We start from the raw sequence: 24,186 nt of genomic DNA on the forward strand, positions 1-24,186 counted from the left end.
TAATTCACTTCAGTTGTGTCTGACTCTTTGCGACCCCATGGACTATAGCCCTCCAGGCTCCTCTGTCCATGGGATTCTCCAGGCAAGACTACTGGAGTGGGTTGTCATGCCCTCCTCCAGGGGATCTTCCTGGTCTAGGGATCGAATCTGCCTGCACTGCAGGCGGATTCTTTACCACTGAGCCACCAGGGAAGCCCATATATCACTATACACTTGTAATAAAGCTTACTTTAAAAGTCAAGCATGGTAAGAGGTTAACAGTAATAACTAATAATAAAATGGAATAATTATATTAATGTACTATAATAAAATTTATGTGAATGTGGTCTCTCTTGAATGTCTTACTGTACAAATTTAATGCCTTTTCCTTCTTAACTAAGCACTCATCATGCACTGTGGCCATAACTTCTGCAGTTTGAGGTGTGATAGCAAAAGTAGCATGAATTTCTCTTTCCTTCTTCACAATTTCACAGATAGAATATGATCTGTTCTTACTGTGGATCTTGGCAAATTTGGCAGACGCTTTTTCTTTCCTTAAGAAGTCTAGCACTTTTACCTTTTCACTTAAAAGAAGCAATTTATGGTTTCTCTCTGGAGTATCCAATTGTTGGCATCACTATTCTTGAGCTTTGGGACCATCATTAAGTAAAATGGTCACTGTTCCAGGGTCACTGGAACACATACTATGACAGTCCATATGATAACCCAGACAGCTGCAGAGCGATGGACAGGCGAGATTGGCTGGACAAACGGAAGATTCACATCCCAAGGACAAGGCTCGGGATTTCATCACCATAGTCAGAACAGCTTGAAATTGGAAACTTCTGAATTGTTTCCTTCTGGAATCTAATATCTTTGACTGCAATTGAGGATGGGTAATTGAAACCATGTAAAGAAGGACAGTGGATGGGGGTGGGAGGGGGGGGCTCCTATAATTCTTGTGATTATGTATGAAACTGTTTCCAGTATTAATAATATAAGCAATCACAAGACATATCACTGAATCTCTGAAAAAATGAGCTAATCAGAGCTATATAATCTGAATCGTAATTGGCATCTAGCACAATGAGAAACCTTTTATGGTTTGATGTAAGGAAGACAATTATCTCAATCATAGGAGACACTCATCACATTGAAAAAAACGAATGTGGAAAAAAACCATGTGAACACACACACACACACAACTGGTGAAGTGCCTGTGAGGCTTCAGCATTTGGAAAAGGCTCCCAGAAGATGCAATGGCAGAAAGTCACAACATCTTCCTCTCCCTGCATAACAGGCACCAGCTGGGAAGGGTGGATTCCTTCCCACCCCATCAGCCAGCCTGCTGCCCCCGCCCAGCCTTTTCCCCAATAGAAGCCCCCTACCCTCCGCAGCACATCAGTTACTCCAGGGGCTGGCTGGAGGGCAGAAGAAGGGTAAGCAGATTATTACCTTTGTGGTGATGGATGGAAACTAGGCTGTTGGTGACTGGCACACTGCAATGTACATGGAAGTACAAATATAAAGTTCACATGAAACATATGATGCTATAAACCAATGTCACCTTGATAAAAATAAATCTTAAAAAAATGAATCATTTAAATCAAGACTTCAGGATTTTTGAGCTGAGACTCTAGGCAAGGCACTTACCTTTCTAAGTCTTCCTTTTTTTTCTGGAAGATGGGGATAAAAACAGTGTATTGTACTCACAGGGACACTGTGTGGACAGGCTCGGGTATCCCTCCCATGCAGGGCTTAGCACGTAGGCAATGTCTGGTATGTGGTCCCTGTTAACTGTATTTTAAGGATGGGCCCTACATGTCGTGGAGCACAATGCGGGGCTTTGATTCAGATGCTTGGAGGAGGGGAACCCCCACATCCTGGGGGGACGGAGGGCTTCCAGGGGGCAGCAATAAGTGAGCCCTAGTGAGTGGCCGGGCAGAGGCCAGAGGGGTCTGGGAGGAAGTGTCAGTTAGGGGCCAACAACACATAGGAAGCCCAGAGGGTCCAGGTGAGGCTGGGCAGGGAGGAGGGCTAAGATCACGTCAATGCTCATGGTTCAGAGAGTGAGTTTTTTTGCTAATAAATCAAGAGATTTCATTGCCCTGGTCAACAGATAGACGAGTGTTCTTATAGCAGAGACAGTACGCTCTCCATCAAGACTCTGCCCTCCCTCCATGACGCAGGTGCCTCTGGGAGGGACCTGTCCAGGGAGGGACCATCTTTTCCAGCTTCCTCCCCAGCCAGATGTCCCCTGGGCTCTGTGACAAGCCTCCCCTCCCCCGCCACACCCCCATGGTGTGCCATGCAAGTATGAGTGTCCCTTTTAGGCTAAGGAAGTCAAGAAGCACATGGTTCTCCGCAATCCTCTCCCCTTCACTGAAATGCAGGGGACTCCATAGGTCTGGAGAGTGTAGGACCCCTGGCAGAAGCAAGTGGGATCTCTGAATCACTGTGTGGGAGGAACAACCTGCTGCTTGGGAGGCCCTTCTGGACAGGAGCAGGAGGCAGATGTGCATGGCATTAAGACACTGAAAGTCTGGGGTCTGTGACAGCAGTTGGTACCACCCTAATCCAATCCCTTACATCCTTGAGTTGGTGAAGCAGTCAAACTAGGGGCGTCTTCCTTCCTCCTCAGCTACCTGGAGAGCAGCTAGACTCACAAGGCTGTGGAGCCAGCATCTGGAAGGTTCAGCTGTGGCTGCTCCCACTAGGGCTGCCCTCCTGGTATGAGGCCCCCAGACCCACCCTATTGCTACTGACCTGCCCCCAGGTCATACCCCAGCCATCTGCACACAGAGTCCTGACCACTCAGGAGCCCCCAGCACATGCATCCTTCACGGTGAGATGCCCAGTCCTGTGAGAAGCTCTGTCTCCAGGCTGGGCTGGGGCGGGCATGAGGGTGGTGATGGGGTGGGATGGGCCTTCCTCCCATCCCCCATGCCCACCTGAAGGAGGTCACCTTTCCTCTGTTCAGAGGCCAGGCGGAGGGTTTGCTCTGTTCATACAGTGGGGACTGGTCAGAAGGGCTGGGTAGGCTGTCCCTGTGTCCCTGAAGGGGACCCACAGCACGGCCCCCTGACCCAGTGTCTGCCGCCACCTCCCTTTGCACAAAAGCATTAGCATCTTGATATACAAGCTGAGACTGATTTGAAAATAATCCGGCAACAGGCCTGGATAAAACAGGACCCGTCATTGTTGATGCTGTTGAGATGGACTGGGGTACACATATCTGAAAATGTCAAAATAAAAATTTAAAGAAAATTTCTCGGTATTCTGTAGGAGAGGAGGTCCCCAGAAGGAAAGCACCCCTCCCTCCCAATGCCTTTTCAGGATGTGATTAATGGTTCCTCTCACGGAGGAGGAGGTGTTTACAAAGACAAGATTTGTGGGCTTTTTTCCTATTTCCATTAATATTTAGTACATGTCATTATCTCCAAGTCTAATCACTTAAAGAAGAGATTTTAAATAATTGATTACTACAAAAGAGGAGGCCGTCTTTTTCATGATCCATCAAAAGCCGGAAAACCTCTTTGCTTAGTCCTGATGTGGACATATAAATACATTAATGCACACGACGAGAAGCACACACACACACAGATCAATAGACACAAATTGGCTCTGGGTACTTTTCAGAGGGAAAAACCATCATCCTTGTCCCACCTCTGGTGTAGCACGCCCCCTCCCCAGCACAAGGCCCCAGCCCCCTTGAGACAGGGCTCCAGGGGCACCTCTTTCTTCCTTCTTTCTTTCAAAGAAACACCTATGCAAATAAATATGATCACCATGCAGAGTTTCACAATCACCAAGACATGCAGAAAGGTAACATTTCTGGAACTCGGATGAGCTACACCTGGCCATGTGATCACACCCATGTGTGTGAGCATGTTTACCTGTTTACAGACAACACCTGTGTCCACACTCTTTAAAATGCCCGTGTTGGTGACATGTCCTCCAAGAGGGCACGACCACACGGACATGAGTGAGGACCTGCAGAGGCGGGAGACCGGCTGGCGGGAGGCCAATGCCTTAAAAGCACTCATGGCTCCAGGGCCACACGAGACAAGGTGCCACTTACCACAAGGGACAGGGGCCGCTTCCAGGAGACGACACCGATGAGGCCTGACAGCAGCACCTGGAAGAGAGAGCAGGCCGTGAGGAGCTGCCAGGACTTATCTGGAGCACAGCACGAGCAGAGTGGTCATGGTGGAGGGTTCGTCCCTCCTACAGTCACGCCTGAGGCCACCGCTCAGGGCTTGAGGTGACTGGCTCACAGGGACGTCGAGAGCAGACAGGCTTTCTGATCGAGCCTCCCCAGCCTTCTCCCCAAGTCCTGAGAGACACGTGCCGTTTGATTCAGCATCACACAGAGCACCGGACACACTGCTTTGGGGACGGTGGTGATGTCCCCACTCTCTGGTCACCTGCCACCTGCATGCAAACCCACAGGCCCCCTCTGCCCTCCCTCACCTGGGCCCCTGCCCCTGCAGGGGCCTCCTCTTCACTCCCACCCACCAAGGAGACTCCCACACTTCTCACCCTGGCTCTGAGCTGCCTGCTCCTGGCCCCGCCCGTTCTCTGGCCCCCAGACCCACCAAGCATGTCCCCCCAGCACATCCCCCGCAGCACCCCATCCACCCAGGCTCCCCTATGTCTGCTGCCTTCAGGAGAACCATCCTCGGCTCCTGGCCCATCTTTCTCCTGGGCTGCCGCCCCAGGCCCCCATTAGACCCACGCTTCCTGCTGTCCACATTCCCAGTCTCCTTATGTCCAGGAAAGGCCACCAGATCACGGAGACACAGCTGCTCCTCACCCACTGCAATCTGCCTTCAGGGGGGTCACCAAATGGGAGAGATGGGCCGTCGCTCCTTGACTTTCCATGGAGGGCCTGGGCCAGGCTGGAGCGGCCAGGCTGCACTTGCCCCCTAGAATTCCAAAAGGACTGAGCCCCAGGCTCGGAGGAGAACACGCAACTGAATGGACCCACAAGGTCCCATTGTTAACAGAGCCCAGTTCACCCCTGGGACCTCGGCACAGAGCAGAACCAAGTCTCACGTCCAGTAGCCTCCAGCTATCCACCGAGAGCCACACTGGTCTCAGACGTCCAGCAACACCCAGACCAGTGGTCTCACATGAAAAACATTAAACCTTAACCACACACAGATAAAGATGAACTAAAGAGCTTCAGCGTGTGCTGCTCCCAAGCCTGTCATATCTGCCTCCTCTCTGCAGTGCACACACCGCTTCCACATACAGCCGATGCTGCAAACATTACCGACAGCCGTGTTCCCACCTCTGAACTTCCTCACTCCATGATGCCCCAGCCCATCCCCCTCCATCACAGAACTGCTGGCTGCTGTCTCCTAGGCTCTCCCAAGGCAGGTTTCCATCACGCCTCTCCACGCACCTCTGAAGCCGCTCACTTCCCTTCTCATCCCACATTCCACCTCTCAGAACCTGCTCTGGTGCCCAATGCGTCCTTCCTCCATGGACACACGACTCCCCCAGGTCATGTTCCGATGGTAAGCTGGCATTCCTCCTAAGGACATGCTGCTGAGACTTACTGTCACTCTGTGCCCAAGAGCACAGACCCTGACCTCTCGTCTCCACCTCCAACCTTTTTCTGGAGGGTCCACATTTCTGCCAACCCCGCCATCCTCATCTGAGCCATGGTGTGTTTAGGACCCGCTATTCTGAGGCTGGGTCTGCTCTTCCTCTCAACACCTCTCCCCTCTGCCTGCGCTGCCCCTCAGGATTCACCTACCTGGATGGGGGCACTCCGCCACTTACCTACCTCTGCCCCCCACTCACTGGAGTCTTGCTGGATGTCTCCACCAGGTGCACGTCACCTTCCTGGCTGGACCTGATAATCCCACATAGTCCGGTCCTGATTCCCCACAATCACTGCCCAGAGGGACTCTCCACTCCTGTCCTGGCCATTGTGGGCACCAAAGTCACAGCATTTCTCAAAGGGAACCCCTATGGGCTATCTCCCCTCCACACTCAGCACTCCCCTCCTGTCGCTGGCCCCCTGCCTCAGCCCCACCCCTTTCTCTTCCCTCTGACGACAGCCAAGCTCTGGGGGCCCGGCTCTGACCCCACCATTCCCCCCAGGATGGGACCTCCAGAGTGCCCTCTGTTTGCCCTTCATGACGATACTGGCTGTGCCCAGACTGAGCCTGTAGGGAGGCTGAATGTTCTCCAGCCATCTCCCAGAAGATGTCCACTTAAGCTCTGCCTTCTTCCCATTCTAATAGACAAAATCTCACCCATCCTCTGAGACACAGCCCAATACCTCTTCACCCAGGAAGGGCCCAGGAATTCAAGTGAACCTAGGGGCCCCACTGAACTCTCCAACCACCCAAGACCTCTCAAGACCTCTCTGATATGTGAATACAGAACTCCCTCATCTTCTAAGGTGAAGCTGCCAAAACTATCAAATCTCTACAGTGACCAGCCCACTTAAAACAAGGATGTTACCACCTTCCAAAGAGCAAGGGTTTCTAAACACAAAGGAAATTAATAGCACTTATCTTAGGCCACAGTAAAAAATTCTCAGCTTTTCCTATCTTCATCATGAAGTCACTTATTCATTTTTTGGGCTGTGCCAGGTCATGGCTGCAGCAAAGGGGGTCTTTGTTGCAATATGCGAACTCTTAGCTGTGGCATGAGGGGTCTAGTTTCCTAATCAGGAATCAAACTTGGGTCCCCTGCATCTGAAGCACTGAGTCTTAGACACTGGACCACCAGAATTCCCCGTAGTGAAGTTATCATTCTCAAAAATATACTCAAATAATTTTACTTCCAGCAAACATGGACAATTTGGCTTACTGAGTATAATTTACATTTCTGAATGTCATTAATAACTATAATTAGGAATGGATCCAAGCCCCTATACAAAGGCAAAGAATAAAACCACCACACGCAGTGAGGCAGGCGGATGCTGACTTTGTGTAATGCCGTCCCCTTGAGTGTAAGTAAGGTGTGCTATCCCCTGACCCTCCCCAGGGATTGCATCCTGACATAATGTTGCCCTGGTAACACCCTGACTGCAGCCTTGTGGGACCCTGGCCAGGTGATCCTGCTAAGCCATGTCCAGATTCCTGACCCTAGAGATCTGTGAGATGATAAATGGGTGTCATGTTAAGTTGTGAAGTTTGTGGTAATTTGCTGTGCAGAAGAAAATGAATTGTTATTGACTGATTGTCTGTGTCTCCCCAAACCCGTACTGTCAAGTCCTAACCCACAAGGTGCTGGTACCTGGAGGTAGGACCTTCAGGAGGTGATCAGGGTTAGACTGGGGCCTCATGATGGCACAGCAGGATTATAGGAAGAGAAGGAAAGGATCTCTCTCCACATGTACATACTGTGGAAAGGCCACATGAGGCACAGAGAAGTGAACTGTCTACAAGCCAGGAAGAGGGCCTGCCCTCCACAGAACCTGCCCACAGCAGTATCTTGATCACTGACTTTCCAACTCCAGAACTACAGGAAAATACACTTCTGTTTAGTTGACCCAGTCTATGATATTTTTTATTTAATTTTTGTTTTATGTTGGGGCATAGCTGATTTTGGAGAAGGAAATGGCAATCCACAACAGTATTATTGCCTGGGAAATCCCATGGACTGAGGAGCCTGGTGGGATACAGTCACTGGGGTCACAAAGAGTCGGACACAACTGAAGTGACTAAAACAATGAAACATAGTTGATTTACAATATTATGTTAGTTTCAGGTATACAACAAAGTGATTTAATTATACATATACACATATCTGGGGTTCCGTAGTGGCTCAGAGAGTAAAGAACCTGCCTGCCAATACAGGCAGATGTAAAAGATGCGGGTTCAATCCCTGGGTCAGGGAGATCCCCTAGAGAAGAGAAAGGCAACCCACTCCAGTATTTTTGCCTGGAGAATCCCAAGGACAGAGGAACCTGGTGAGCTACAGTCCATGGGGTTGCAAAGACTCAGACACAACTGAGTGACTAACACACGCACACACAAATATCCATTCTTTTTCTGAAATTTTTCCTATATAGATTATTACAGAATATTGAGTAGAGTTTCCTGTGTTTTACCAGTAGGTCCTTGTTGATTACCTATTTTATATACAGTAGTGTATGCATATTAATCCCAAACTCCTAATTTATCCCTCCAGCAACACCCTCCCCCTGACTTTTCCTCTTTGGTAACAAAAAGTTTGGTTTTGCTAACTGTAGGTGTGTTTCTGTTGTGTAAATAAGTTAATTTGCATTATTTTTTAATTCTACATATATGTGAGATCATGACATTTATCTTTGACTTACTTCACTTAGTATGACAATTTCCAGGTCAATCCATATTGCTGCAAATGGCATTATTTCTATATTTTGTTACTCCAGTATGAGCTTACTAATACACTAACACATCCAATGAAGACGAGTTTTAGCAAACTCTGGGAGATGGTGAAGAACAGCGAAGCCTGGCGTGCTGCAGTCCATGGAGTTGCAAAAGTGAGACAGGACTGAGCGACTGAACAACAACAACAACAAACACATCCAGGGTAGGATGCTGTTTTTTTTCCCTAAACATCCCCTCTCCTTCTGTGTCTGCTCCCAGGAGGAGCAGATGTCTCTGCTCTCTGATACAGAAACACCGGCACCAGCTCTAACAAGGGCGGGGGGACATTGGAGTGGGGAGGAGACTTTTCAAGAGCAGATGCTAGGCCTCCCCCTCCCTGAGAATGCCTGTTCCCGTCCCCATGGCAACGGGGGAGGGGATGGGGGGAGGGGGGAGGGAACCATATCTCTGCTGGTCTTAGCCTGAACTACTGTTTGCTTAGTCCCATAACAGGCAGGATGGTGCTCTGCCATCTCGGTAGTTTTGCAGGTTTACTTCGTCCCACTCCTGTGAGGAGCAAGATCCTGCATCTAGCTGGCCTGAAACCACCACACCTTCTGTAACCCCTGTCTCATTTAAATTGCCAGGATTCTTATTAGCAGTCTGCAGTTTACAACACTGAAGAGGGTCAGAGAAGAGGAACAGACAATTGAGTAGCTGTGAAAGCAAAGCCGAGGAGACTAGGAGAGGCATGAAGCTGCTCAGAGAGAAGGGTTAACTCTCCCAGCACCTGCGAGGTGCTGTGAGGACGGACGCCAACTGGCTCTCTTCTCCACTTCCTCACCCAGCATAAGAGAGGCGAGAGATAAAATTAGAAAGAACTTTTTGCTGTTGAGAGTAATGAGGAGGGAGATGAGACCATGAAAAGGAGAGGCATCTTCAGAGTAGAAGTCCTCCCGTTTGACTGGTGCTGCCCCGGGACACGAAGCCGGGAATAAATGAAGCCTTTATATCTTGTCTGGAAGACTAAAAAGTTCCTTTGCTGCCTAAAATCAGGAACTTCCCCCAGATCTTCCAATAGGGTTCAGAGGCAAATGGTAATGCAACATTTCAGGTAGTGAAGCAAGTCCTTCCAGAATGCAGACCTGAGAGCCAATTAAACTATTTCACAAAACATTTAGCTGGCAGCCCAACAGCTACAAGTGATACAGATTTACCACTAAAAAGCCATCATTCACATGTCTGGAGAAAGACCTGTTGCTGCAATAAGGGTACAGATAGTATTCTGAGCTGCCCAAGCATGGGTGCTCAGTTGCTAAGTTGTGTGTGACTCTTTGTGATCCCATAGACTATAGCCCGCCAGGCTCCTCTGTCCATGGGATTCTCCAGGCAAGAATACTGGACTGGTTGCCATTTCCACCTCCAGAGGGATCCTGACCCAGGGATAGAACCTGTGTCTCTTACACACCCTGCACTGGCAGTCGGGTTCTTTACCAGTGAGCCACCAAAGAAGCAAAGCTGTCAGCTGATGACAAAGTTGCCCCCTGTAAGAAAAAAAAGCGTAGCATCATATAAATATTATAAATAACTCAGGAGTCAAAAGAAAATCAGAGCTGAGATACACACCACATGTTCTGCCGCAATGTGTGTCTCCTAGATGCAAATCAGCTCGTGTGTGTGTGTGTGTGTGTGTGTGTGTGTGTGTGTGTGCCTGCATGCATGCACGTGGAGGCACAGTCCTATCTGACTCTGCGACTCCATGGACTGTAGCCTACCAGGCTCCTCTGTCCATGGGATTTCCCAGGCAAAAACACTGGCGTGGATAAGCCATTCCCTTCTTCAGGGGATCTTCCCGACCAAGGGATGGAACCCTTGTCTCTTGTATCTTCAGCATAGGCAGGTGTGTTCTTTACCACTTGAACCACCTCAGGGTACCAAATTCATGTGTCTCGCCTCTGTCCATAAGATGCAGCCTTCGCTGGTGCTATTTACTCTGAAATTAGGGTAGTTACTAGACCTAATACTAGATTTTCGTATGTGATGAGTTAGTAAATGAGCACATATATTACTATGACACTTCTTAAAATAATTTAAAAGTATTTTTAAATAATACTTTGTAATCCTATGTATTTTATTTCATGCATTTAAAACCCTCATTCTGAGAAGGGCTCCGAAGGCTTCCAGAGACTGCTCTGCCAACAGTTAGGAACCCTAAATTTACAAGTCTATTTAGTGCAGATCTTTTAGTGGCAAATCCTCTTTTTTTGTTTATCTGTAGATTTCTTACTTGACCACATATTTGGAAAATAGTTTTGCTGGATATACAATCCTAGCTGGACAGTTTCTTCTCTGAAGAGTGTGAAGACGTTACTCGACTTTTTGGCTTCCGCTGTTGCCATCAAGGAGTTGGCTGCTGTCACACTGCTGTTCCTTGAGAGGTGCTACTGCTCTCACTCTCTGAAGATTTTTAAAGCTGTCTCCCTGCCCTTGGGGGTCCTGAAGTTTTTGCATGGTATGTCTATGTGTGCTGTTTTTGCTTTATAATCCTCCTTGAGATGTACTATGTTCTGAAGGTGCCTCCCAGGTGGTGCTAGAGGCAAAGAACCCGCCTGCCAATGCAGGAGACACAAGAGCCGTGGGTTCTATCCCTGGGTTGGGAAGATCCCCTGGAGGAGGGGATGGCAAACAACTCCAGTATTCTTGCCTGCAGAATTTCAAGGACAGAGGAGCCTGGTGGGTTACAGTCCATGGGGTCACAAAGAATCAGACATGACTGAAGTGACTGAGCATGCATGCACATGCTTCTGAATCTGTACATATATGTTTTTCACTAGTTTGGAGAGTTTTTTAGCCAACATCTCTTCACATATCATCTCTTCTACATTCTCGCTGTCAGGGACTCCGACAGCCACACCCTGATCCTTCCTACTTCATCCTCCAATCCCTTAGTTCTTCTTTTACCCCTTCCACACAAATGCTGCTCAGTATTCCGCTCAGTTTTTTCAGGTTATTTTCCAAATGACTAACTTCCCTGCTGGCCAGCTGTTAAACATGTGCATCAAAAATGGCACAGACCTAAACCCAACCAGGAGTCTCCAGCTCAAAGTGGGGGCCCCGGTCAACCTGCAAAACCTTAAAAAGAAAAGAAACTAGGCTAATGCCAACCATGAACTTCTGGGTGCTTCTTTATGTAGCATCATCATGGCAAGAGCCAATGAACATATCCGTGGTTTCAGTTCAGTTCATTTCAGTTCAGTTGCTCAGTCATGTCCAACTCTTTGTGACCCCGTGGATTGTAGCACGCCAGGCCTCCCTGTTCATCACCAACTCCCAGAGTTTACTCAAACTCATGTCCATTGAGTTGGTGATGTCATCCAACCATCTCATCCTCTGTTTTCCCCTTCTCCTCCTGCTTTCAATCTTTCCCAGCATCAGGGTCTTTTCAAATGAGTCAGTTCTTCACATCAGGTGGCCAAAGATTTGGAGTTTCAGCTTCAGCATCAATCCTTCCAATGAATATTCAGGACTGATTTCCCTTAGGATGGACTGGTTGGATCCCCTTGCAGTCCAAGGGACTATCAAGAGTCTTCTCCAACACCACAGTTCAAAAGCATCAATTCTTCAGCACTCAGCTTTCTTTATAGTCCAACTCTCACATCCATACATGACTACTTGAGAAACCATAGCTTTGATTAGACAGACCTTTGTTGGCAAAGTAATGATTCTGCTTTTCAATATGCTGCCTAGATTGGTCATAACTTTTCTTCCAAGGAGTAAGCATCTTTTAATTCCATGGCTGTACTCACCATTTGCAGTGATTTCTGGAGCCCCCAAAACTAAAGTCTCTCATTGTTTCCATTGCTTCCATGGTTTCCATTGCTTTTCATCGCGTCCATTGTTTACATTGCTTTCCATGCTTCCATTGCTTCTATTTGCCATGAAGTGATGGGACCAGATGCCATGATCTTAGTTTTCTGAATGTTGAGCTTTAAGCCATCATTTTCACTCACCTCTTTTACTTTCATCAAGAGGCTCTTTATTTCTTCTACGCTTTCTGCCATACGGGTGTCATCTGTATATCTGAGGTTACTGATATTTCTCCCAGCAATCTTGATTCCAGCTTGTGCTTCTTCCAGCCCAGCGTTTCTCATGATGTACTCTGCATAGAAGTTAAATAAGCAGGGTGACAATATACAGCCTTGACGCACTCCTTTTCCTATTTGGAACCAGTCTGTTGTTCCATGTCCAGTTCTAACTGTTGCTTCCTGACCTGCATACAGATTTCCTAGGAGGCAGGTCAGTTGGTCTGGTATTCCCCTCTTTTTAAGAATTTTCCACAGTTGGTTGTGATCCACACAAAGGCTTTGGCATAGTCAATAAAGCAGAAGTAGATGTTTTTCTGGAACCCTCTTGCTTTTTCCATGATCCAGCAGATGTTGGCAATTTTATCTCTGGTTCCTCTGCCTTTTCTAAATCCAGCTTGAACGTCTGGAAGTTCATGGTTCATGTACTGTTGAAGTCTGCCTTGGAGAATTTTGAGCATTACTTTGCTAGCATGTGAGATGAGTGCAATTGTGCAGTGGTTTGAACATTCTTTGGAATTGCCTTTCTTTGGGACTGGAATGAAAACTAACCTTTTCCAGTCCTGTGGCCACTGCTGAGTTTTCCAAATGTGCTGGCATATTGAGTGCAGCACTTTCACGGCATCATCTTTTAGGATTTGAAATAGCTCAACTGGAATTCCATCACCTCCACTAGCTTTGTTTGCAGTGATGCTTCCTAAGGCCCACTTGACTTCACATTCCAGGATGTCTGGCTCTAGGTGAATGATCACACCATCATGATTATCTGGGTTGTGAAGATCTTTTTTGTATAGTTCCTCTGTGTATTCTTGCCACTTCTTAATATCTTCTGCTTCTGTTAGGTTCATACCATTTCTGTTAGGTCCATACCATTTCTGTCATTTCTGTGGTTTAAGAAGAATATATAATTGGAGACCAATTACACATGGGCATGATATTTTATAATATGCTCAGTAAACAAAGGGCTTCTCAGTTCACAAAGAGATCAGTTACATTAATGAGAAAAAGGAACAACTGGAAAAAATGGCAAAGGATTCTGAATAGGAAATTCACATTTTTAATGGGCAATAAACATATAAACGGATGCTTAAGCCTTAACTCTGATTTTTTCAGAGCAAGCCAAACGATTAACATTTTTATCAGTCAGGCTGCCAATGATTTTTGGTGAAGTTTGATTGAACCCAGTGGTGCCAAGGACAGAGTGGAAGGTGGGGGAGAGTTCCTCTTGAACATTACGGATGTTGATATAATTTGATGTAGCCTCCCTTGGGGCAATTTCATAATCCTCTCAAACTAGGAAGTGCACATACTCATGCTAAGTGATGGGAATTTAGCCCATGGATGTGCTGCCGGAGACATGCCACGTCGTTCACTGCAGAAACCTGTAACTAGTGGGTTAATATAAAGGGCTACTTCAATAAAGCTTGATATTTATATATAACGTGAATACACGCATTATGACATCTGAGGTAGCTCTGTGCGTGCTGTTGTGAGATGCTGTCAGAGATAAATAATCGACAAGACACAGCCCGATGCGTAGAGAACAAATCCCATTTGTGTAAACAGAAAGGAGTGGATGCTGATACATACAGAAACAATTCTATGGAAGGAAAGACAGGAAACCTAATGATGAGAAACTGGATTGGGGAAGAGGAGAAAGGATGCCGGCTTTTAAGTATGTAACTGCTGGTGACAATGATTTTAATCTACGCATGAACTACGTCAGGAATATTTTAAGCTATGCATACAGTTGGGCTTCCCTGGTGGCTCATATGGTAAAGAATCTGCTGGCAATGTGGGAGACCCAGGTTCAATCCCTGGGTCAGGAAGATCCCCTGGAGGAGGAAATGGCAACCTACTCCAGTATACTTGCCTGGAGAATCCCATGGACAAAGGAACCTGGCAGGCTACAGTCCATGGAGTCACAAAGAGTCGGAAACAACTGAGCGACTTTCACTCACTCACTCACTCATCCATGCAGTTTGAGCCTGTAATTCCTCTTCTAAGAATTCCAGGTACTAACTGAAGTATTATATTTCATTCTGAAAATGAGAACCAATCTGGGTTTTCGGCAAGAGGGCCCTGCTTGTCTTTCAGGTCCTTCCAAGTGTTGCCATTAAGTATCGTTATGGAAGAACATTTAGTGCCACTCAGAAAATTTCACAGCACATAAATGAAAAAGAAGAAAAGGAAAAGCAGGCTACACAATGGTTGGGAGGGGGTGAGTTTCCCTTCTATTAAGTAAATAAATACACATGCTGACATGCAAACACACAGAGAAGCCAGCACCAAATCCCAAGACACGTGTGATTATCTCCTGAGGGATTCTAACTCCCTCCACGTTATTTCAAAACCATGTTTTATACAGAAGACAGAAAACACTTTACTGAAACTCAGGCTAATCATGGCTGCTTCTTCCTTCTTGGGGCAGTGGTGGAGGGCCGGGGTACACCCATGTAAGTAGGAGGTAACCCCTGCCACGCCCTCTTCCCCAGGTCGGACAAGTGGGTGGGGCCAAAGTCCAGTACTTACACTGTTGGGCCCTTTGATTACAAGATATGTCAAGGTCTCTGTGGTCTTATGGCTGAGTGAAGGGGGCAGGAAATCAGGATCCCAGCACTGTGTGGGGGTCCAATGCAGACTCACAGGTGTGTGTGTAGAGCAGGAAGGCCTGGTCTCCCCAGCGAGGAGCCAGCTAGGTGGTCATGGGCAGTTCCCTGTGGGCTGCCCCTCTGTGATGAAGAATGATGAGAATTTAAGACATAAATGCAACTTCCAATGCATGCTGGACCCTCCTGATCCCTTGTTTCTCTCAGCCCAAGTGGGAAAGCAAACACCAAGTGGGCAGTTACATCGCCTAGTCTGGCAAAGAGTATTTTATGAACCATCAGACCCTGATGCTGGGAAAGATTGAGGGCAGGAGGAGAAAGAGGTGACAGAGGGTGAGATGGTTAGATGGCATCACCGACTCAATGGACATGAGTTTGAGCAAACTCCAGGAGATGGTGAAGGACAGAGAAGCCTGGTGTGCTGCAGTCCACAGGGTTGCAAAGAGCCGGACACGACTTAGGGACTGAAGAACAGTAACATGACCCATTTACAAATCACGTTGATTCTCTTCTTTTAGAACAGATTATCCTCTTTGCACAACAATAAAAACAATGTATTTGTTGATACAGAACATTAATTCCATTAAAATCGCATTACATGTAATGAAAAGCTATCAGAGTATAATTATGCAAGCGAATTCACAGATTCACATCAACTTTTGAATCCACTGGAATTACAATAGGATGCAAGCCTGTCTGGCAGATAAATTGCTCTTCTGTTTCCAGATGATTATGAATAAAGGCCACTGTGCTAATGTTATAAACCACACATGCTATTTGTGCAAACTCCATAACCCAGTACTGTGCCTTCAAGGTACCTTGGCCTGGGTTTTCCCAGGGTGAGAGGCTGTGCTCCCAAATCTTTCTCAGTCAACCCCACCCCGAGCATGCTCCCTTCTAGGAACTCCTGCCTCTGCAGCCAGTGGACTGGACCCTGCAGGACCTCTGAATTCCTGGACACTCGAAATTGCCCCTCACAGCGCCCTCTGCTGCCCAGACCTGTCCACTGAGGGGCCCGCAGACTGCCCTCCTTCAGAACTCCCACATCTGATCAGTGGTGGACTTGGGATCACCAAGTTCAGGGAATCCCCTTCCACCCTCATTGTCCTACCCCTGCCTTTCCAGAACACTCTCTTGCCTAGGCTGCCCCCACCAGACCCCTACAGCCACCCTTTAACAGGAGCTCCCTTATCCCCTCCCCCAAGCTCCCTATCCCCTCCCCGATCCCCAACAAACCATCTTTCCTGCAGTAACTCACTCTCACTTTCTCTTTGCATTCAAAACCCTTCTCCTGGCCTCCCTCCCTTGTGGATCTCCTAGAAAGTGCTGGAAAAAGACATCATTCAAAAAGGCACATGTACCCTCAGCATTCACTGCACCACTATCTACAATAGCCAAGACATGGAAGCAACCTAGATGTCCATCGACAGAGGAATAGATAGAGAAGATGTGGTACATATATACAACAGAATATTACTCAGCCATATAAAGAATGAAATTGGGCCATTTAAAGATGCGTGGATAGACCTAGATACAGTCAAACAGAGTGAAGTTAAGTCAGAAAGAGAAAAACAAATGTCATATATTAACACATACATACGGAGTTGAGAGAGAAGTGGTACCGATGAACCTATTTGCACAGATGTAAAGACGTAGAGAACCCACATGTGGACAGAGCGGTAAGGTTACAGTGGGATGCGCTGAGAGAGCAGCACCGACATAAATACTCTGTCATGTGAAAATAGATGGCTAGCGAGGAGCTGCTGTATAACACAGGGAGCTCAGATCAGCGTCCTGTGATGGACCTAGAGAGGTGGGATGGGTTGGGGGCGGGTGGGTCAAGAGGGAGGTGAGATATATATATATATATATATATGTATACACATAGCTGATTCATGTTGTTGTACAGCATAAACTAACAGAACATTGTAAAGCAACTATACTCCAATTAAAAAAAACAAAAAAGCTCTACCAAAGAAACTATTCCACACTGAAATAAGACTGTCAGACTGTCTTAAGTTTCCAGGCCTACATGCAGTTATCTGAGTAAAGAAAAGAAACTTCCATGTGGGCAATATATATATAGTATATATTATCTTGCGAATATAACTCATGGCTATTTTCCATATAAATCATCTCAAATCAAGATTTGATTTTCTCTAACAGCTCTAGTCTAAAAAGAAGAGTTATGAACAGGAGTAAAAAAGACACATGCATTCACTGTTTCTTTAATTGTATTTTCTGCAAAACTCTGCTGTTCTATTTTTAATATTTGATTACAGCATCAACAGAGCTATATTCCACAAAAGCAATTATGTTTTGCTCAGCAAAAAATCAGAACAGAATAATATGTGGCATACTAACAACTGCAAGAATAGAAGCAATTTAGAACATTTTGGAATAATGATTGGGGTAATTTTTCAGGATTTACAGAAAACACAGTTTAACAACATACTACCCATGGAGTCTACTGCAATGTTTAAGTTATGTGCTATACAAACCAAAAATGCACAGAGAACTCAGTATTTTATAAAAAAAAAAAAATAACAGCACTGGAAACACCTAAGCTTTTATCTCACACTTCCTACTCATCAGCTCTCTCTGTGTAGAAAAAACAGCATTTAATTCTAAGTGCTTTCCTTTTCTTTAAGGTCTAATGGTCTATCAAGTAGTGAAGTGGAATTGTACAGCCAACACAGGGAAGGCAAACAGGTGGCAACCCCCTGCCCCATAACCGGAGAGACCACACTGATCTAAGATGGCAGTGCTCCCAGAGGACGCCACCTCAGGATCCTCGCCGACAGTCTTCCAGGTGCCATGACTCAGAATTTGCGTTGGCAGGTCACATCTCGCCTACTTGAAGGTCCTCAAAGAACAGGCAGGGGCAGACAGTCTTCCAGGTGCCATGACTCAGAATTTGCGTTGGCAGGTCACATCTCGCCTACTTGAAGGTCCTCAAAGAACAGGCAGGGGCAGTTGCGGGTGCCCATAAAGGCAGTCATGCTTACAGAGGTCTTCCACGTCCAGGCAGCACGGAGAGGTCAGTAGCACATCAGTGTTCTCATCAAGAACGACCTGAAGGGCTTCCCTGGTGGTCCAGTGGTAAAGAATCTGCCTGCCAACACAGGGGGCATGGGTTCCATCCCTGTTCCAGAACTAAGATCCCACATGCTGTGGAGCAACTAAGCCCGTGTGCCACAAAGGCTGAGCCTGCACTCCAGAGCACATGCTCCACAACAAGAGAAGTGACCACACTTCAGCTAGAGAGCAGCCCCTGCTCACCACAGCTAGAGAACACCCATGCACAGCAACCAAGACCCAGCACAGCCAGATCAAGTTTAAAAGAAAAAAACAAAACGTGAAAAGCTAGACAAACTATGGAAATCAACTCCTTGAAACAGCTTCAAGCAATGAAATTCAGAGATGCCACAGGAAGGAGAGACCCTCCCTGCTGAAGGGATTCTAGCCTCCATAGCTTCTTTAATCCTACAGACACAGGCAGGAGTCCTGGCATGACTGGAAGAGACCTGGGGTCCAAGCATGGGGTTGGCTTTCCCCTCCGGTCATGTTTCACATTCCGAGGGCAAAAGACATAAATCTTAACCAAAGAGCTACTGAAAGCACAGTGAAGACAAAGATTTGTAATCGGGAAACCCCAGAGGGCTGTGAAGAACACAAAAGACTCTTGTCTGGAAGCCCTAAAGGGTCGGTGCTCAGAACAAAGTGCGGTTTACCTGGGCTGCAGACCAGCTTTGACGCAGCAGAGCCTGGATGGTTGAAGGTGGTGGCCACCAGGTAAGGAAGTCAGCCAACCAATTTCAAAACAGTTACCGTGCCCAAGAAAACAGAGAAAAAGATGAGCATAATAAATGAGAGGAAGACTTTCACCAGGTAATTCCAGTCTTTAAAAATGGAACTAAAAAAAAAAACACACACACACAAAAAAACAGTATCTAAAATCGGTAACTCAACAGAAGGGTTTGACAGAAAATTAGACACAACAGGAAGACTGGACTAGTCAACTAGAAGACAGGTCGATTAAAACAGACACTCAAACTAAAACAGAAAACAGGGAGTCTGGAATGAATATGCACATGCTGCTATATTTTAAATGGATAACCAACAAGGACCTACTGTACAGCACAGGGAACTCTGTTCAATGTCATGTGGCAGCCTGGATGAGAGGGAAGTTTGGGGAAGAATGGATACATGTATATGTACAGCTGAGTCACTTCACGGTCCACCTGAAACTATCACAACACTGTTAATCAGCTATACTCTGATATAAAATTATAAGTTAAAAGAACAGTATTATAGAGGAAGTATAACATAACAAAAGGCCTAACATTTGTGATTTAGACCCCAGAAAGAGAAAACAAGAATAGGGTGGAAGAAAGAATGGCTGAGAATTTTCCAAAATAAACAAAATATCAAATCGGCCAAGCTGGCTTACTACAGAAACAGACAAACAGATTACATAAAAGAGAAAATCTTAAAAGCAGTAAAGGGTGGATTTTGACACACACACATTATCTTCAAAGAAGTAACAAAAAGACTGAAAGTCAATTTCTAACAGAAATGATGGAAACCACCTTTAAAGTTCAGATAAAAAAATAACTGCCAATGGAAACCACCTTTAAAGTTCAGGGAAAAAAAAATAATAACTGCCCACGTAGAATTCTATAACGAAGAAAACATCCTTCAAAAGATGAAGATGAAATTAAGACTTCTTCTAACAATCCAACAGAATTTGTCACCAGCAAACCTGCACCAGGGAAAAGGAAAGGAAAATGACCCTGAGGGAAGCCAGATACACCAGAAGGAATAAAGACCGATGAAAAGGGTGAATGAATACTGACTGCAGCCAAATCTTAGAGGCTCTGAAAATGACAGGTGGTACTGACCAGTTAGTCCTAAAGGAAATCAACCCTGCATATTCAGTGGAAGGACTGATGCTGAAGCTCCAATTCTTTGGCCACCTGATGCAAAGAGCCGACTTACTGGGAAAAAGACTCTGATGCTGGGAAAGATTGAGGGCAGGAGGAGAAGGGGATGATAGAGGATGAGATGGTTGGATGGCATCACCAACTCAATGGACAGGAGTCTGAGCAAACAGCAGGAGATGGTGAAGGACTGCAGAGATGGTATGGTGCAGTCCATGGGGTCACAAAGAGTCGGACATGACTGAGTGACTGAACATCAACAATAACAATATACACATAATATATAAGCACAGGAAAGGAAACAGTTCAACTGTGAATAACTGGGCCTTCTCCAAATATGACCTTGGACTCTTTAATTCAAATCCATATTTAACACTGTGCATAGCGGTTTCTGCACTGCACACTCTACGCAGGGAATGCTGGCACAGGAAATCACAGTGGGAACTCAGAAAGAGATAGGATAGAGTGCTTTTTTAAAACTGAAAACCTTTCTCTGACTATATAAATAGCATATACTCATGTTGCTGAATTTACATAACATGAAAAATTATACAGAGGAGAAAATAAAATTCACCCATACTACCACATTCAGAGAAACCAACGACAATCTTCAAGTGTATTTACCTTGCTTTTTCCTATTCACAAAGTTCATTTTATTTTAATAAAGACTTTGCTCAGAGTACACAGTTTTTCATTTAGAAATATACTGTGGACATCTATGGACACTAATCCTCCAACGATAGAGTGTCTTGTTCTTCCAATTCTACTGTACATTCTATTTCTACCATCAAAACCCACCGAACAAGATCTATCAACTTTTTTATTAAGGCATATTTGAGTTACAATATTATGTTAATTTCAAGCATACAACACAGTGATTCACAACTTTTAGAGGTTATGCTTCATTTACAGTTATTTAAAATACTGGCTGTATCCCTGAGCTCTACAGTGTAACCTTTAGCATGTTTATGCCTCTTTTCCCTGGTGACTCAGGCAGTAAAGAATCTGCCTCAATGCAGGAGACTCAGGTTCAATCCTTGGGTCAGGAAGATCCCCTGGAGAAGGGAATGGCAATCCACTCCAGTATTCTTGCATGGAGAATCCCACGGACAGAGGAGCCTGGCAGGCTACAGTCCATGGGGTCACAAAGACTTGGACACGACTGAGTGACTAACAATTTTGCTATTTTGGTCAAGTTTTCTATTTGTTTGTTGTTTCCTTTTTCTACTCATTTGAAAATTACACATCTATTTGCTATTCAAATTTTAAAATACCTATATGAAAACATATACCTAGCATGTGTATATCAGTGGCATATATACCCACAAGCTCTAGGCAAGAGGCAAGATTTTCTACTCTACCAAACCTCCCAGATTTTATTAAACAACCACAACTATTCAAACTTAATTCTGTACTTTAATTGCTTACTGCTGCATTATTTTTACCAATGCTTCCCTTGACTTATCTTTCATTGATAACTTTTTTCATTTGGCTTATGCACATCAAGTAATTTCTTCTTTTAGATGTGGCAGAGAGTTTGAATCTATTGTATTTCTGACAATAACTATAATTTGCCCATTTATGAAATGAGCTTGGAAATTTTACATGTAGAAAGCCTAGAGCCACCTAGCTTAAAAATCTTATTCCCTCTGCATGTGTGCTAATTCACTTTAGTCATGTCTGACTTTGCAGCCCCATGGACTGTAGCCCGCCAGGCTCCTCTGTCCATGGGATTCTCCAGGCAAGAATACTGGAGTGGGTTGCCATGTCCTCCTCCACTTATTCCCCCTAAAACATATTAATGTTGTTGCATCACTTCCTAGCACTGGGTTTTTGAGGGTTTTTTTCCTATTATTATTTATTTATGTTTATTGAATTAAGTCAATTTACAATGTTGTGTTAATTACTGCTGTATTGGTCTTGAAGTTTAGATTCTAGGATCAATGTGTTTTTTTCTTACCTTATGCTTATCTTTGATTTTTTTTTAATTGCTGAGATTAAGAAAAAATCAGAACTGAAACACCTACCCAATGCCCACCCAATATTTGACATCTACTCTCCATGCCCCTCAGGTCTTTCCTCCCAACTCCCCTATCTTTAGCCCAAAGGGCCCGCCACAGTCTCACTCTCTCATCCAGGTCTGCTTACAGGAACCATGTCAGGTCCTGTATACAGATTCTGCATTTTACTCTCTTCTGTGCTGTTTCTGCTCTCAGATCTCACTGAGGCCAGGAGTCAGAGGTAGTATGAGCTTTCTTTACATGTCTCTGTTTCTCTGTGTGCCCAAATCCTAACCCCAGAGGTTAGCACACGACATGACTTTGACACTAACAAGCACTTTGAGATGCCCTGCGTCTGAGCACCAAGAAGTCAGTGTGATGCCAGGAGTAAAGGCCACGCCTGGGATATAGAAGCAGAGAAGAGCTTGAGGTTGGGACCAACCCCAGTGCTCCGACTCATGCTGCCTTTAGAGCGAGCTGGGCAGGGAGGCCGAAGAAACCTGTGGACACATGGCTCCCAAAAAGGAGGCAGGGTGGACCCTCACATGCAGTGAGGCTTCATTTCTTGTTCTTTGACCCTGTGTGATTCATTTGGTTGTTCACTGCAGCACTACTTACAATAGCTAGGACATGAAAGCAACCTAAACGTCCATCAACAAGTGAATGGATAAAGATGTGGGACACATACACAATGGAATATTACTCAGCCATAACAAGGAACACATATGAGTCAGTTCTAATGAGGTGGATGAACCTAGAGCCTTTATACAGAGTGAAGTAAGTCAGAAAGAGAAAAACAAATATATATTAATGCATATATATGGAATATAGAAAGATTGGTACTGATGAATCTATTTATAGGGCAGCAATGGAGACGCAGGGGCTTCCCAGGTTGTGCTGGTAGTAAAGAATCACCCTGCAATGCGGGAGACATAACAGACGTGGGTTTGATCCCTGGGTTGGGAAGATCCTCTGGAGGAGGGCATGGCAATCCACTCCAGTACTCTTGCCTGGAGAATCCCATAGACAGAGGAGCCTGGCAGGCCACAGTTCATGGGGTCGCAAAGAGTAAGACACAACTGAAGTGACTTAGCATGCACGCAAGGGAGATGCAGACATAGAGAAGAGACTTGTGGATACACAGTGGGAAGGAAAGAGTGAAAAAATTGAGAGAGTAGCCCTGAAACATATACATTACCGTATGTAAAATACAAGGCCAGTAGGAATTTGCTGTGTGACAAAGGGAGTTCAAACTGGTGCTCTGTGACAACCTAGAGGGGTGAGATAGGGTGGGAGGTGGGAGGGAGGTTCAAGAGGGAAGGAGGGGACTCATGTATACCTAAGGCTAATTCATGTTGACGTTTGGCAGAAACCAACACAATATTGTAAAGCAATTATCCTCTAATTAAAAATAAATTCAGAAAAGGAAGGAAACCTGACTTTTCTGCTATGTTATTCAAAATGTCTCTATGTTTCTGTAAATACTCTGTGTATGTTAACTCGTTTTTCTAATGTTTCCATTCTTTCCAGGCCTAAATCCTTTTCCCACAGCTACTTTCAAATAAATGTGAGCCAAGAACTAGGCCACCAATACCTTGGCCACTTAATGTGAAAGCTGATTCATTGGAAAAGACCCTGATGCTGGGAAAGATTGAAGACAAAAGGAGAAGAGAGCAGTAGAAGATAAGATGGTTGGATAGCATCATCAATTCAATGGATGAGAACCTGGGCAAACTCCAGAAGATGGTGAGGGACAGCGAGGCCTAGCACGTTGCAGTCCATGGGGTCACGAAGAGTCAGACATGGCTGAGTAACTGAACAACAGCAAAGGACTTCACCTACACCACAATTCCTGAGAATCCCAGGGTGGGGGGCTGGGGACGGAAAGGTGGACCACCTGAGATCCAGCCTTCAGGCGGTCTAACTGGGGGTTCCTGAGGTGGGGCCCAGTTGATCAGTTTCTCCGGCTGCTGTAACCTGTTACCACCAACTTAGAGGTGAAAGCCCACAAGCGCATCACCGCACAGTCCTGGAGGTGTGAAGTCCAAAATGGGGCAGTGGGGCTGCATGCGTACCGAAGGTTGGTCCAGCCTCAGACGTTGCCCTCCCTGAACCCTGCTCCCACCCTCACCCTCCTCCTCTGACTCTTCTGCCCTCTCCTTTCCCTCTGACGACCTTATGATGAGATTGCCCCCATTCCCCGTTTACTCCAGGAAAATCTCCCTGTTTCTAAATCCACAATTTACTCCCAT

General features: G+C 45.8%; 1 protein-coding gene across 1 annotated transcript in view; it reads right to left on the reverse strand.

Moving 5' to 3' along the window:
- Window positions 1-24,186, reverse strand: part of ENTREP2 (endosomal transmembrane epsin interactor 2) — a 241,233-nt gene that overhangs the window by 117,108 nt on the left and 99,939 nt on the right. Inside the window, exon 2 of the mRNA XM_061394637.1 lies at window positions 4,061-4,117. Within this exon, the coding sequence (XP_061250621.1) occupies window positions 4,061-4,117 (57 nt within the window). The remainder of the gene's footprint in view (window positions 1-4,060; window positions 4,118-24,186) is intronic.

The sequence above is a fragment of the Bos javanicus genome, chromosome 21, assembly GCF_032452875.1.
Source record: "Bos javanicus breed banteng chromosome 21, ARS-OSU_banteng_1.0, whole genome shotgun sequence".
Lineage (NCBI taxonomy): Eukaryota > Metazoa > Chordata > Mammalia > Artiodactyla > Bovidae > Bos > Bos javanicus.